The sequence below is a fragment of the Canis lupus genome, chromosome 12 (genome assembly GCF_048164855.1).
Source record: "Canis lupus baileyi chromosome 12, mCanLup2.hap1, whole genome shotgun sequence".
Lineage (NCBI taxonomy): Eukaryota > Metazoa > Chordata > Mammalia > Carnivora > Canidae > Canis > Canis lupus.
This window is the reverse complement of record NC_132849.1, coordinates 41,838,403-41,853,919: the sequence shown is the minus strand read 5'-3', so window position 1 is coordinate 41,853,919 and position 15,517 is coordinate 41,838,403. Positions and strand designations below refer to the sequence as shown.

Sequence of the window (15,517 nt, the reverse complement as noted above, 5' to 3'; positions counted from 1 at the left end):
TCTGGGGTGTCAGCCTGGTGACCCAGGGTGGGGGCCCAAGAATCGTACCGGTTGCATTTTCCAAGTGCCTGCGTCTGGAGAAACAGAAGCCTACCAGTCAGGTTGTATCTAGATTTTCAAGGAAATGCATGGAAGGTGATGGCAGTTCCCTTTTGGGAATCCACTGATGACTATGGGGTTTCTTGAGGGAGAATTTGGAGATATTCTGGAATTACTTCAACTCCCAAGAGTTGGAGGGACTCTAGGGCTCCCAGAACTGTGTCTATGTTTAGAGAAGATGCTCAGTGCTGGGTGTCAGCCTCTTGGTCTCTGTGGCCTTGACCCTCATCAGAGACCTTCACCCCCCTCTGCCTTGTGTCACCTTCCCATACTCAGCCCTATGGCCAATGAAAGCTCCTTTAGAGTTGGTGGGGTTTGAAGGCCCCTGGTTAACCCCACACAATTTCACACAGCAATGCAGCATCCCCTGTCACTGATATTTGCCAACCTGGGAGGAGGAAACCAACTTGCTGCCTTCTGCATTTAGGATCTGAATAAAATAAATGGCAAGGCTTACCAACCCGGAAATGCATATTTCTATTTTGGTTATTTATTTTTCTGATGAAAACATTTCCTCCAACACTGGGAATTCGGGACCCATCAGCACCAGATGAATGGTCTGCAAACCTGAATGTGAACTAGCGTTGTGAGCTGAGAGCGGAATGGACTCACTGCCTCCCCTTCATTACTCCTGCTGAGCCAAGTTCTGGAAAAGGGCAGGAAATAGCAGAAATAGCCCAGAGCAAATTTGACTAGAGGGGAAATAAAACAGGCCAGTAAAACAAAACACCTGTTTAAGCTATTGATCAACCAAAGGTTATCAAGGAAATGATGAAGTATTAGAAAAATAACATTTTTAACCTTGACATTTCTTACACTAAAATTAGGCTCCTGTTAAATCCAGTGAAGAATAAGTTTAAAAATCAGAGGCTTTTAAGGATCCCCCTGACCTCTCAGGAAGGCCAACCACCTCTCCTCATTTAGATTTGCCTTTTGAGATGCCTTCCTTCCCAGGTGTCTGCTTGGAGGCATCGCAGAAATGTCAGCGATGACTGTGCAATCCACCATCTGCATCAGTTAGTGGAATTTCTCAAATACGATTTAATGTAATGAATCTATTCTTTGTGCCCTGACTTCTTCCAAAAGGACTTAAGGTGGCTCACAGAGATACAAAAACTCTAGTAAGATAACAAACTAACTAGAAAAGGTGAGAAATTGGCTTGGAAAATCGAGGAGGGTGTAAGACTGTTAGGCACTACACTTCACGAACCCCCATTTGCTTACTAAGAGGGGAGCCTCAGATTTAATTTGACCATTCTCCTGATTACAAAAAAAAAAAAAAAATCACTGATAAATGTGTTCCATTCTTATTTGTTTTTGCCAGTGAGTTTGTATTGCACGAGAAGCCCGGAGGGCTTGAGTCTGGCTGCCACAGAAAGCCTGTCTCCCGGCACCTCCCTGGGGCTTCTCTGAGCCAGCGCAGAGGAAGCAAGTCCGGTCAGCTTCATGAAGTTCACAGCCTGAAAGGAGGCAAATTGCTCAGGGGGCCACATAGCTATTCCTGAAACAAAGCCAGGAAGGGATTTCTCCTGTGACTTTCCAGAAAGAGGGGATTGGCCAAATCTAGACTATGTGTCGGCTTTCTACTCCGTGCAAGATGTTGATGTGATGTCGTGGTGATGCAAAGAAGCACAAGCAGGCGGGGCTCTCGGAGAACTTGCAATCTGGTTTTTGGCTCATGTCTTTTCCCTCCTTCCCCATTCTCCTTTCTTGTGTTTACTCAGGGTGCCAGGCACTGTTGGCTAACTAGTGTCATGCTTACTTTGTGCCAGACGCTGTGATAAGCCCTAAATACATATCAACCTACTGAATCCTTTCCTCTTTGGGGTAGACGTTCCTACTGTGTCCACTTTCCAAGTGTTAAAACTGAGGCCCTGAGACCTTAGGTTATTGACTTCCCAAACTGTACAGCCAATCAGTGGTGGAATCTTGCTTGGACTCAGGCAATGGATTCCGGAGTCCATGAGCTTAATCACTGGGCCATGTTTGGGTCTGAGCACATTTCTTGTTCTTTGGAGATTACGACCTTATGCTAAGAAACATGGCACAAGACCCTCAGTCCACACATTAAAAACGTTACAGCCACAGGGACCATCTAGGTAAGTGGCTTTGGAGGTACCTCACTGAATGCCATGGATATCTTTGTGAATTTATGTAGATTAGATTTTTGATGCTCTATAAAAGTTGAAATGTATTACAAGAGCTTGATATTTATAAAAAGGATTGTGTTACTCTCCCCTGTTACGCCTTGGAAGTATTTTCTGGGTTTGCTTACATTGAGGCCCCACTGCAAAGAGTTCAGTGCAGCTGGGTACAGGTGTTTAAGGCAAGATTCTCCACAGGCGGGACTTCACCACTCTGGTGCATGCCCTCTGCCTAAAAGATGACAAAAATGTCATCTTGTCCTCCCCCTAGGAGAATGAGGAACCCAACCGTCCAGGCTACTTGGCTTATGTTTGGGCTCATCTGGAAGTGCCCAAGGTGAGGGGTGGGAGGAAAAGTCCAAGAACTATGGGAACAGCAAGACTTGCCTCACATGGAGAGTTCTTCATTGGGGCAGGAAACGTAGCACTGGTCACTGTAGCACTTTCAGAAGTAGGGACGTCAGTGGTGCTGAGCGACAGGGAGTGGCCTGGGGCAGAGAGGAAAAGAGTCAGAAATGCACCATCTTCATGCACTGAAGGGCCTCAGGATGCAGGGTTAATGGGCTCTGCACTCTTCTTCTCTAGGCTTGGAACATCTTTGAGGACACAGCTTTCTGCTGCCTCCAATGGATAGGACAGTCTACTTGTCACTGTCAACAAAACTTGGCTCACGCTAAGGTCTTCCTTCCAAACACCCTGTAATATCCCAGCATCACACATCTGGGCTGCTGCACACCTGATCTCGCCAGGTCTCCAGCTTTAGCCCATAGCCCAGGAGTAGTCTGGAGCACGCTGGACTCTACCACCCCCACCCCTCCTCATTTCCAATCCTGCCAGCCTGTTGACCTCCAGTGGTCTCCATGACCTTCTCTCTCTCCCACTAGGTCATCCTGATCCCCATGACCTGATCAGGAAGTCTTATTCTTTGTGTTTTCTCATCGATCAGTCTGCAAACCTGGAAGAACATGAGCCCCCAACCCCACATGGTGAAGAAGAAGGATCTGTAAACCTCCAGCCAACTATAGAACATTTTGTAGATGGTCAGTGCTATGGAATCGGATACCAGGGTGCACTCACAACATTTTAGGTGCACCACAGAACCCCACATAGGGCTTTACTCATTCATTTCTGCTTTTCTCTCTTAGCAAAGTCTGTTATTGGGTTACTACTAAATAGTAGATTCAAATGGATCCAGGGCAGAGTAGCCAAGATAGGCCAGAAAGCCTAGAAAACATGTGACCCATCCTTGAGAAAACTCTGTGACCAGGGAGAGAGAGGGCCTCATAGGGTGGGTGGGTCACAACTAGAGTCTTCAAATATCTGAGGGGCTGCTTTGGTGAGAGAGGGAACAGGTTAGTTCTGAGGGGCACCAGGAGACAGTATGATCCATGAGCAGAATTTACAGAGAGGTGGAGCTTATCTCTGGGAAAGGAAAACTGATCTTGGATTTGCAGCAATCAGTGCAAAGAATTACTTTAGGAGGCAGTGAAAGCCTCCTATCATTAGAGGTATCCAGCCAGGACTGGACACTTCCTTGCTGTGGGTGCCGTGGGAGGTTACCAAACTGAGAGCAGAGGCAGGAAAATCATGTCATGCTTTGAGTTCCATTTCTGTTCTTTTCTCAACAGGGTGCTGAGGATGATGCAGTATGGTGAGGATTCCAGAGGAGAAACAGGAAGTCTGGGGTCTCCTCTCTGTTGAGGGGCCCTGCAGAACTCTCCTGTGGCTGCGGTAATGCAGTCTGCATCCTCACAGGCCAAAGCCAGCTCACTCAGGACCAAGGACAGGACTGCGTGGGCTCTGGGATCCCCAGTGGTGGATCTGGACATTGTCTTCTCTCACACTTTGATCATCATCACTATTATCATTGATTCTTAAAGGGATCCCTGGGATATATGATCTCTGCTTGGAAAGAGAGGGATTTGGTACAAGGGGCTCTAGCTCCACAAAGATAAGACAAATGCAGGGGAGAGAAGGAGACAGTGAGCCCTCACCCTTAACCCCAGCTCTATGCTGCAGCGAAGTGGGCCACAGGGCCTGCCCAGGCCTAGCTACTGGGTAGAGCCCAAGGCTGGGCCCGTGGCTGGGGGTCTGGCCTCTCCAGCAGCCCAAATCTGGCCTCACTGACGCCAGCCTCGTTGCTCCCTCATTCCATGCCCCAGCCATGTCTCCAGTGTGGAGTCAGCTCACCCAGGTGTGGGTGGCCATCTATTGAGTGTGTGGAGGCCTTTGTCCCTCTAGCAGCCAAGCATAGGCAGTGGGAGGATGGGCTCTGGCACTGGGAAGGTGGGAGTTGCTAATTAGAACTGGGCAGGAATGGGAGATGTGGCTGAGGAGGCAAGGCTCCAGGGAATGGACCAGATGTGGGGCAAGGTTCCCTGGGCACAACCTTGGGCCCAACGACACAAGGCCTCCCTGTGCCTCAGCCTCCCTGTAGGGGGCTATGGTTTTCCTGACCTCTCCGTGAGTTACGTGCCAGACACAAAGTAGGTCCTTAACAAACGCTTAGGGAATAAATGAATGCTTATTATTGTTGCCACCCTTCTTATCTTTTAGCCAATCCATCCAGGCTTTTATTTTAGGGAATAAAAGGTGACATCTATCTTGGCCTGATTTAATTATTCTGAAGCCCAGGAAGTCTGGAGGAAATTTTGAGCAAGTACCCCAGGGCAAGCTCTGGGCAGTCACATTGGTTTGCCCTGCAGGGGTGGGAGGTCCAGCTGTCTTGGGATAGCGCCCTAAGTCTCTGGTTTGGCCAGATGGGCACCAGGGGGAAGGAAAGAGAGTAGCACTACCTCGATGATCCTGGACCCGGGCATCCTTCAGAGTCCTGACCTGCCACCGGGGGTTGTGGGGTGTGAGTATGCCCTGGCTCCAGCCACAGAAGCCATTCTCGAAGTTGCAGTAAAAGCCAGCAGGGAGTTGACCTGCAGGGAGAGCACAGGGGCACGGTCATTTCTTGCACTGCCAGAAGCAAAAGAGGCCAATATAAAGTAACATTAGCCAGGCATGACCCAAGTATCCCCACCAACACCAGCTCCCCAGCCAGACCCTTGATGTCTAATGATAGTGATGATGATGAAAAGAAGCCCTGGTCCCTAACTTCTACATGTGAATATGTACAATTTTCTGATTTTCAGAAAAGAAAATACTAATAACAATAATAATAGCACAGCAGCATGGGAATAACCCAGTTTTATATGTGACAGAAGAGAGCTCAAAAATATTAAGCAAGCTGACCAAGGTCACACAGCCAGCAGATAACACAGTTGGCCTTGAACCTGGGTCTTCTGCTTATAATTTTTTTTTTTTTTATGATAGTCACACAGAGAGAGAGAGAGAGAGAGAGGCAGAGACATAGGCAGAGGGAGAAGCAGGCTCCATGCACCGGGAGCCCGACGTGGGATTCGATCCCGGGTCTCCAGGATCGCGCCCTGGGCCAAAGGCAGGCGCCAAACCGCTGTGCCACCCCGGGATCCCAGTCTTCTGCTTCTAAATCTGGGCTCCTTATTCGGACCCACAATGAATATGACCCCAGGAGAAGGTACTATAATACATTTCTAATGGTCGACACAGTGACAAGAACCTGATGGTGGTAGTGGTAGTGTTGGTGGCACATGGTTGGGTCCCTCAATCACCCCTGTCTGCAGAGACACATATTGCTCACACTTCCCACTTACCCCCCCTTATTTCCCACCTCCCTTCCAGTGAAGGGAAGCCACATGAATAGCTCTGGCCCATGAAATGTGAGTGGAAGTGATGTGTGTCTTCTGGATTGAAGCTGCCAAGAGGCCCTGTGCAATTCTTCAGTCTCCCTCTCCCTGCTGAAGTGGCCAAGGGGAGTTCTTGTTCCTGAGACCGCTGCTGTTGGACCGTGGGGCCCCTGCCAGCCTGGGTCCCCAAGAGATCCTGTGGAACCCACCCCTCCGCTTTGGTTCATGGGTACTGTAAATGTTATGTTAGGCCCCTGAAATTTGGGGATAGTTTATTACTGCTCTAACCTACCTTATCCTGACCAAGCAATGCCAGCCACGGGGCCTTTTTATATCATCTGTTGGCTCAGCATAAAGGGCCCTGTTACCCTTTTCTCTACATCAGGCTGACCCCAGGTCCCAGTGAAAAGGCCACAATCAGCTTTATGACCATATATTTCCCAAGTGCCCGCAGAAGGAGGAGGAAAGGAGAAGAGGGTCAGAGAGAGCTCACTTTCTGAGGCTTTATCAGGGAACTGCTGCAGGGAAGGCACCCAGCCCCAGGAGCTAGTGGGTCATTGCAGGCTATTCTGATAGCACCAACAGCCCCAGGCCAGGCTGGGGAGAAGCAGCAGGACTATGTCTCCTGGGCAGGAGGAAAGGTGCTCTAGCTGGACCCACCTCTCTCTGTGTCCTTCCTCTGTCTCAGCCTTCCCGGCAATGGCAGGCTGACAAAGAGGGCCCTCACGCTTCCTGGCTGTGACAGCACCTTAGTGAATTATTACTCATTTCCCCCTGATTCTCTGTGCATTTCACACAGAGGCAGAATTATAAATTAAAACCGGCTGTCACTGACTTTGAGCATCTCTTCCCATTTATACCCCCCTGAAGAAATCATTTTCCCCCCAAGCCCTGCATGTTCCTCTGATTAAAAATCCAAAAGCTAAGGAGATCTTTCTGTTTTATTTTTTATGCCCCCTCAAGGGACCCCACATCCACTTCTTTTGCAAAAACTAACTGGTAGCTGGAAGTGACCTTCCATGAAGCGTCCTTTACAAGCATGCTTTAAACCAGGGACCATGATGGAAAATTCTAGCAGGCAATGGCTCCTGGTAGAAGGAGGAGGCAGGACTGGGTTGAAGCCTTCATGGCTTATCACCCCCTCCTTCTTTTATGAGTAGAGGTAGAGAAGTTAGCCTCAACAGTCCTGGAATCCGGACACCTGGCAGTAGCCCTCACCTGCTGCTTTCTGCTGTGTGATGCTAGGCAAGTCACTTCTTTTCCTCAGAGACTTAGCTCCATCATTTATAACATGGGGGTAATATTAGTGTCTATTTCACAGGGCTGTTTTGAGGGTAAATAAGAGTATAGAATTTTGTAAGCAGATAGGGTTGAGCAAATACAGAGTGGTAGTGGCATTATTAATCATCGATCACTCCTGGTGCAGGAGACTTCATCAGAGCATGAACCAAAATAGCCAACATTTCCCTGGGGGTAGAGACAGATACCTCAGCTGCCTCTCTGAAAATGCACATGGTAGCTCTGCCTATGCCTTCCACCTGGACAGGAATGAGGAAAACCATTGGCATTCTCTAACTTCTGGAAGACCATCCTTGTCTTGGTTCTGCATAAGATCCAGGGTGAGCTGGGATTGGAAACCCCTTTCTTTTTGGCTGATTGAATAAAGGGGGAGGAGATAGGTAAAATAATTAGGTAAACAGACAAGTTATGTGAATCTGAAAGCATTGTAGGGTGGAAGGGGGTGCAGGAAGAGAGGACCGCTGCTCTTGCCAGCACGGCAGTTGTGTGCTGAACGAGAAGCCATGCCTGAGGAAACTGGTGGGGTGGTGGTGGGGGCATCAGAACAAACACCTTTGGTGCATTAGGTCAGATTTGGGACACTGCTGCCAGGGCCAATGGCTGAGCATTACTTCGACGCACAGAGTTGAGTCCAGTGGTTTCAACTCCTTTGATTTCTCCTCTCATTGACCCCAAGCATCTACTCAGCACTGGGCATGCTGTAGGACTAAAATACTTATTTGCTGAATTAAAAAAATTTTTTATTGGTGTTCAATTTGCCAACATATAGCATAACACCCAGTGCTCATCCTGCCAAGTGCCCCCCTCAGTGCCCATCACCCAGTCACCCCAACCCCCCACCCACTTCCCCTTCCACTACCCCTTGTTCATTTCCCAGAGTTAGGTGTCTTTCATATTTCATTACCCTCACTGATATTTTCACTCATTTTTCTCTCCTTTCCCTTTATTCCCTTTCACTAATTTTTATATTCCCCAAACGAATGAGACCATATAATATTTGTCCTTTTCCAATTGACTTATTTCACTCAGCATAATACCCTCCAGGTCCCTCCATGTCGATTTATTTGCTGAAGTAAATGGGAGTGAGCTCTGTCATCCAACCCTTTATTACTCAAAATGTGCTTCGGGGACTAGACACACCCATCTCACCATTGGTGAAACCGTTGGAAGTGCAGAATCTCAGGCTACCAGCCCCTTCACCACCTACTGAGTGAGAATCTGCATTTCTAACGTTTTCCAGGTGGTTCCTAAGCACCTTCCTGGTTGAGAAGTAATACCCTAGCGATCCTTTTACTTCATCTTACTTCATCAGCTGGATGGCCAAATCAGGCTGTGTGGGGGTCAATCAATCCTGCAAACATTTGGCAATTATGACACCTGATTCCACTGTAAGAGAGACAAATTGGTAGAGTCACAAAGATGTGGCCTCAGCAGGGCCTGCAGGAAGCTGCCAAGTGTAAACTCCAGGCCAAATGACACTACTTCTTTTCCTTCCTGTGTGACAGCTCTGTTAACATTTTTGATAAATATGTGTTATACACTTCCTTGAAAATATAGTCATGGGAAAAAATGCTAGAAGAAATACATCATCATATTATGGTTATCTCTGTATGTCTGAGAGGGAGGATTACGGGCAATAGTTATTTTATTTTCTCCTGTGTACTTTTCTAGATTTTCCAAATATTTTACAACCAATATGTTTTATTTTACAATAAAGAAATAAACTTAAAAAACTGTTTTTTTGCCTGATAGGAAGAGAGTCCCCACCAAACACATGAGATTATTGAATACATGAAAGGGAAACGAGCTGCCTGTAATACTCCGTGAGTCAATGACCCATTAGGGGAGGAAGTCGAGACATGACCCTTTTCTGGGAAGTTACAGGCCATTGAGGCAATGCTTGACACACAGGAAACCCTGAAGACACCCTTTGATGGGTTCCAGCATCCAAGGATATCTCACTTGGATCAGCAATGTTTAACTGGAAAGAGGGAAGGAGGATGGCAGGTGGTGTGTGGCTTGGAGTATGCAATGTGAAGGGACACATTCATGATTGGACGTAGGGAAGCAAGGGCAATGCCACCTCCATTTCAGGTACCCTACTTATCCTGGCTTGAAATGTTGCTCAGGGTTTAGTCTGATAATCTGATTGAAGTTGTGTATGGACTTCCTTCTGGAGCAAGTATGGGAGTTGATGGGATACAACCTACTTTCTCATCCAAATTCCAACCATGGCAGGGCTTACGTAACAACCTTGGCCAGAGATTAGTGACCCTCACTCATGGGGGTTCCTTAGAACTGGACATTCCCGACAAGGCTTGGGTGACCACCTGTTTAGAGAATACATTCTAACAGATTCCAGACTACTTGGGAAGGACCAGGTGATGTCAAGACCATTGTCCTAAATGCATCACAAACATCAACACATCAGCAGGCATCACATTCTAAGTCATGTTACAGTTGAGGAAATAGGCCCAGAGAGGGGAGACAAATGATCTGAGCTCCTCTCTCCTGCAGAGAAATGTTGTAGCAGAACCCTGGACCTTCCTTAACTTTTCCTTTCCTGCTCTTCTTCTCCAGTAGATATGTACCTAGTGTTGTGCTTGGCACAGCCAACCACTGGAAACTCATATAAGAAATGAGACTGGCCAGTAGTGGTTCAGACTGGGTCTGAACTGCTGCTCGGCCACTGGCTAACAGTTTCTTGGACTTTAGGTTCCTCATCTCTAAGATGGGTATAATAGCATCCCATAGGATTATTTTGAGGACAAAATAAGTTCATCTGCGAAAAGGATTTGGACAGTTACTGGCACACAGTGAATGCTCAATAAATGTTAGCCATCATCATCATGATCATCATCATCATCATTATCTTCTTCTTTATGAGAATGTTTTCTAGAATCAACATCAGTCAATGTGATAGGGAAAACTGTAATGATGCCAGACAGGATGGGGCACACTAAAAACAAAAAGGATATTTGCTAAGAGTACTGCCGAGATCAGAGTAGCAAAAAGATTGAAATAACCCTCCTTCTGAATTGAACTTCTCCTCCAAGCAACTGATTTCTGTAGCAAAGAACTCAGTGGGAGTGTTCTCCAGGGTGGAGCTGTCATTCTGAGAGCTGGTCAGAGCAGCTTTTCAAGTGTGGCTGGAAAGGCCTCTGGGCCCCAGGAACCTGCCCTCCATACGGGAGACAGGCTGTCCTCAAGCTTAGAGCTGGCCCTGTAAATCCATTAATGGCAACCCCAGAATGGTAAGAAAATGCCCCAAGCCCACAGTAATGGGCTGGATCCCACAGACTAGATGCTCTAATCATGGCTCTGTTCCTGACATGCTGTGTGACCCTGAACAAATCAATTACCTTCTCTGTGCTTTCATTCTCCCAATTGTAAATCAGGGCATGGCCGGCCTGAACTGTGTCCCAGCTGGGAAGTGGGAATCAAAAAACTTTGAAAAGGCAGAAGCAAAATCACACAGCTCAGATGCACTGCTGGAAATACTGCAGGGGCCGATAACTAGAGAGACATACACAGACCCCTGCCCGGGACAACGTGGGTGGGCTGGCTTCATTTTGGTCCACATGTACAGTGAGAGCTTTGTACAAAAGACCAGGAACAGTGTGGGATAAACAAAGGGCTTACCTGCAAGTCTATACTGAGTTTTATCTAAACAACCACAATTCCATCATTACTGAAAAACTTCACTGGAAAGTTTTATATAAAAAAGAAGGTTTTCAAATTGAAAAATGGATTTTCTTTATTGCTTCATTTAAAAGAGAATAAATAAAACCTTTTCTCCCCCCAAGGGAAAGTCTGGCCTCCAGATGATGAAGGGGATAATGTTAACTTTTTTTTAAAAAAGATATTATTTATTTATTTGAGAGACAGAGAAAGAGTGCATTAGAGAGAAGTCACACGCAGGGAGGAGGGGTAGACGGAGCAGGAGATTCTCCACTGAGCAGGGAGCCTGATGAAGGACTCAATCCCAGGACCCTGGGATCATGATCCAAGCTGAAGGCAGATGCTCAGTCGACTGAGCCACCCAGGTGCCCTACCATTAACTTTTAAAAGCCATTTTGCAGGCCATAATGTCTTAGGGCCAGTGTATCTGAGAGGCGAGGTACTTGCTTCTGTGTCTGGGCCCCATGGCATCCCAGGCATGTATCCCACATCCGTTCCCTACTGTGTCTCACTCCCTGCCCCCCTGCTGGATTTTCAGCACTCTGAAGACAGGTGCTGTGTTATTCATCTCTGCTGTATTCAGGCTCTAGTATATGATATATGGGTTTTATAAGTGTTTGTGGTTTCCCTGGCATAGATGTGAAAACTTCTCAAGTGTATACTTGGAGCCAGGCTGCTGCTGAGAACACCAGATTCAGAGAGAGTGAGCACTACTAGGCTGGGAGTCTAACTCTGTCCCCAGCTCCCAGTGAGATTTCAAAACAGTAGTTTGTTTTGGTCTATGGGGACCAACTTTCCCAACTCATTTAGTCATTTTATATTTTTTATTTATTTATTTATTTATTTATTTATTTATTTTAAAAGATTTTTATTCATTCATTTGACAGATAGAGAGTGAGAGAGAGAGACAGAGAGAGCACACAAGCAGGGGTAGCAGCAGGCAGAGGCAGAGAGAAAGAGGGAGAAGCAAATCGCTGCCCTGCTGCAGAGCAGGGAACCTGACTGGACTCGGGGCTCTATCCCAGAACCCTGGGATCATGACCTGAGCCAAAGGCTGATGCTTAACTGACTGAGCCACCCAGGCACCCCACATTTAGTCATTTTAAATCAACAAATAGTTAGTGCACCACCTATATGGTGCTAGGAGATATTGGTATGGGGGTGAGTACCAGATTTTGTCTGCCCAGAGAGAGGGAGACAAACATGGAAACCACCTTCATGAAATGGAATGGATGCACGCCCACTAGCCGGACAAAAATAAAAAGACATCATTCTAAGTGTTGACAATGTAGAGAAATTAGAAGCTTTACCCATTCCTAGTGGAATGTCAGATGGTGTAGCTACTTTGGAAAACAGCCTAGAAGTTTTTTAAAAGTTAAATACAGAGCTGACCCAGTAATTTACTCCTAGGTATATAATCCAAGAGAAATGAAAACATCTGTCCATACAAAAATTTGTACACGAATGTGCAAAGAGGCATAATTTGTAATACCCAGAAGGTAGAAACAACTCACGTGCGCATCAACTGATGAATAGATGAACAAATGTGCTATTAGTCATACAATGAAATAGTATGTGGCAGTAAAAACGGAATGAAGTATTTCCATGTGACTTAACAGGGGTGGGCCTTGAAAACATTATGAGAAGTGAAAGAAGTTAACAGCAAAAGAATACATAATGTATGATTCCATTGATATGAAATGCCCCAAATAAATTTATAGAAACAGAAAGTAGATTTAGGAGTTAGTTGCTGAGGGCTAGTGGTTCGTGGGGGAGGGGGTGCAGGGGATGTGAGATTGGAGGGAAATGAGGAAAGATTACTAGGGGTTATCTTTGGAGTGATAAAAATGTTCTAAAATTGGATTGTAGTGATGGTGGCACGGCCCTGTGACCATACTAAACAATACCAAAGTGTGTACTTTAAATGGGTGAATTGTATGGTATGTGAATTATATTTCTAAAAGCTGTTAATAAAAAATAATAGATATGGTGGATGGATGCACCCATGGGGGAGTCTAGAGGAAGAGGAACCAACTATACTTGTTGGGGTGATACTTGTGGGAGGTTTCTCAGAAGTGTTGACTCGGGGGATCCCTGGGTGGCTCAGCGGTTTGGTGCCTGCCTTTGGCCCAGGGCGTGATCCTGGAGTCCCACGTCAGGCTCCTGGCATGGAGCCTGCTTCTCCCTCCTCCTCTCTCTCTGTCTATCATAAATAAATAAATCTAAAAAAAAAAAAAAAGAAGTGTTGACTCTGAGGTGAGTCTTTTTAAAAATGTTTTTGATTATTTGAGAGAGAGAGAGTGAGAGAGAGAGGGGAGGTGGGGCGAGAGCATGGCAGAGGGAGAGGGAGAAGCAGATTCCCTACAGAGCAGGGACCCCAGCACGGGGCTTGATCACAGGACCCTGAGATCATGATCTGAGCCAAAGGCAGGTGCTTAACTGACTGAGCCACCCAGGAGCCCTGGAGGTGAGTCTTGAAGGAGCAGATGTGACCAGAGAAGGAAAGGGCATTCTGGTCCAGGGGTACCATGAGCAAAGCCATGGAGGGGTGGTCTGATACAGCTGGCGCTGGGGTACATGGAAGCCTGGGAGGATGGGAGGGCCAGGTGGGTGGCGGAAGATAAGGCCCGGAGAGCGAGGGGAGTGTGGGCATACAGGGCTTCTAACATCATGTTCCTAAATTAGGCTTTACCCTGTACATCTCTGTACCACGAGGATGCTGAGAGCATAGCTTACAAGATCTTGTTTGGTTCTTAACTTAACCCTGTCTCTTGAAAACTGTGTAGCTTCTGGAAGTCACCACTGAGAGGATACATGGTAAGGAAGGGTGTCCAAGCTCGCATGCCTGGAGCGATGGGGGCAGGGGGTGGAGGCACAGGCTGGGTTGGGGTGGGTGGGGCAGGGGGGCTGCATCTACTCACTGCACAGCTGGCCCTCGTCTTCTCCCTGGGCGCAGTCCTGGTGGAAGTCACAGGCCTGGCCTAGCTGGAGCACCGTCCCATTCCAGCAGGTGAAGGAGCTCTGCAAGGCCATCTTGGAGCCTGGGGATGTTCCTGGAGAGCACACAGACACACATGCCATCGGTCAGTTTGGGTGGCTCTGTGGGAAGGCTCAGGGACAGCATCACTCTGCCCTGTCACATTCCAAGGTCTGACTGACATGCACACATCTCAATCTGGTTACACGTGGGGCCAACACCAAGAGGCTGAGAGGAAGTCGAAGCCTTAACACCCCACCCCCTAGGCCACTGGAGGTTCCTCACTTTCTAGTGATGGCAAATAGCAGAGTGGCCCTAGGTTTGGTCCACATTCCTTCAACGCTGTGGGTTCCTCAAGCCCTGGCTTCAATGTGCCCGGTGGAGAGCCTGTGGGTGGAGTCTCATCTCATCTGCACGCAGACAGCTCTACCCACAAGGTCAGATTTGAGGCCCAGTGTATCTCCCACGTGTTCCTGACGCCAGACTCGCCGTGGGAGAGATGCTAGAAACCTGCAGCACTATTGTTAGACCAGCTATGTGATGCTGATCCTAGGCTTTGTCCGGCTCCCTGTCTCCCCATCTATGAAAGGAGGGATTCTGAAGATATTTCTCAGGTCCCTTCTGAAATTTGTATATAAACCATAAATCTCATATAAATCAGATTATCCAATGGCAGAAGGGAGAAGGAGCAATTTATAATGAACATATTAGCGGCTATTTCAGTATCGAGAACAATGGGTTATGATGATGAATTTACCTGTGACCCCAGAGAACCAGGCTTACGTTAGCCTGCACCAGCCTGCCCTTCTAAACGGGGGCATTTGCCTGGGGACCACCCAGCAGGGCCTGGGGGGTGTTTCTGAGTGTGCCTCCTGCCACCCAGCTGCTGGTTTGTGTGGGATCTGTGGAAACTTTGGCTCCTGTGGAGACAAACAGGCAGGGCCCACCTGGGTCAATCCCTCAAGGCTGTTGGCCTTGTACTCTGTCCTCTTTTCTTGCTTTCTCCCTGTGATGGCAGGTGTCTCAGCAGTCTCCCCACCCCCATCTCACCCCCTCCATGCTCAGTTGGGTTGGGGAAAGTGTGAACCAGGACCCCACTTGGTCGAGTCCCACAGACTTTCTTAGCTTCACATAAGGGGTGGGTTCTCCAACCCTGGCTATGAGATTAGACTCACCTTTCTTAGGTTTTAATTTGGTAAAAACTCCCAGGTGATTGTGATGTGGGACCCTGCAGCTTAGATCATCTTTACTAACTGAAATTCCATGATTTTCTGGTTCACTTCAGTTCCCACTGAAACTAACATCAAGTCCAGGCTGTTTACTTCTAGAATCCTCTGTGTAACTCAGCACATCTGGGTCGGTGAAGAGGTTTGGCAAATCTTAACAGTGGGGAAATAGTTTCCCACTGTTTTCCCCAAAATAGTTTCCTAAGTGAGGAAACTGAGGCAGGGCAGCTGAGTGACTTCCTTAAGGCTAGTAATGGGGAGCAGACCCAGCCTGTTAGACTGCAAAGCTGCCCTCTCTAGTTCATGGGAGGGGAGCACTGGAAGTGGCCTTAGGCCCTCTTTCACAGGCCAGTCCAGGTAAGGCTCCATTTGTTAGGG

At 47.5% G+C, this 15,517-nt stretch overlaps 1 protein-coding gene across 2 annotated transcripts in view; it reads right to left on the bottom strand.

The window, feature by feature from the left end:
* The window catches only part of ALK (ALK receptor tyrosine kinase), a 692,068-nt gene that overhangs the window by 117,952 nt on the left and 558,599 nt on the right, over window positions 1-15,517 (bottom strand). Inside the window, exons 1-4 of one of the 2 annotated variants that reach the window (XM_072770670.1) lie at window positions 14,199-14,295; window positions 13,858-13,989; window positions 5,039-5,170; window positions 2,631-2,731 (exon numbers count right to left, since the gene is read on the bottom strand). In XM_072770670.1, the coding sequence (XP_072626771.1) occupies window positions 2,631-2,731; window positions 5,039-5,170; window positions 13,858-13,969 (345 nt within the window). In that variant the 5' untranslated portion in view covers window positions 13,970-13,989; window positions 14,199-14,295. Of the gene's footprint in view, window positions 1-2,630; window positions 2,732-5,038; window positions 5,171-13,857; window positions 13,990-14,198; window positions 14,296-15,517 lie in introns of those variants that run through there. The other variant, XM_072770669.1, reaches the window with a different exon arrangement.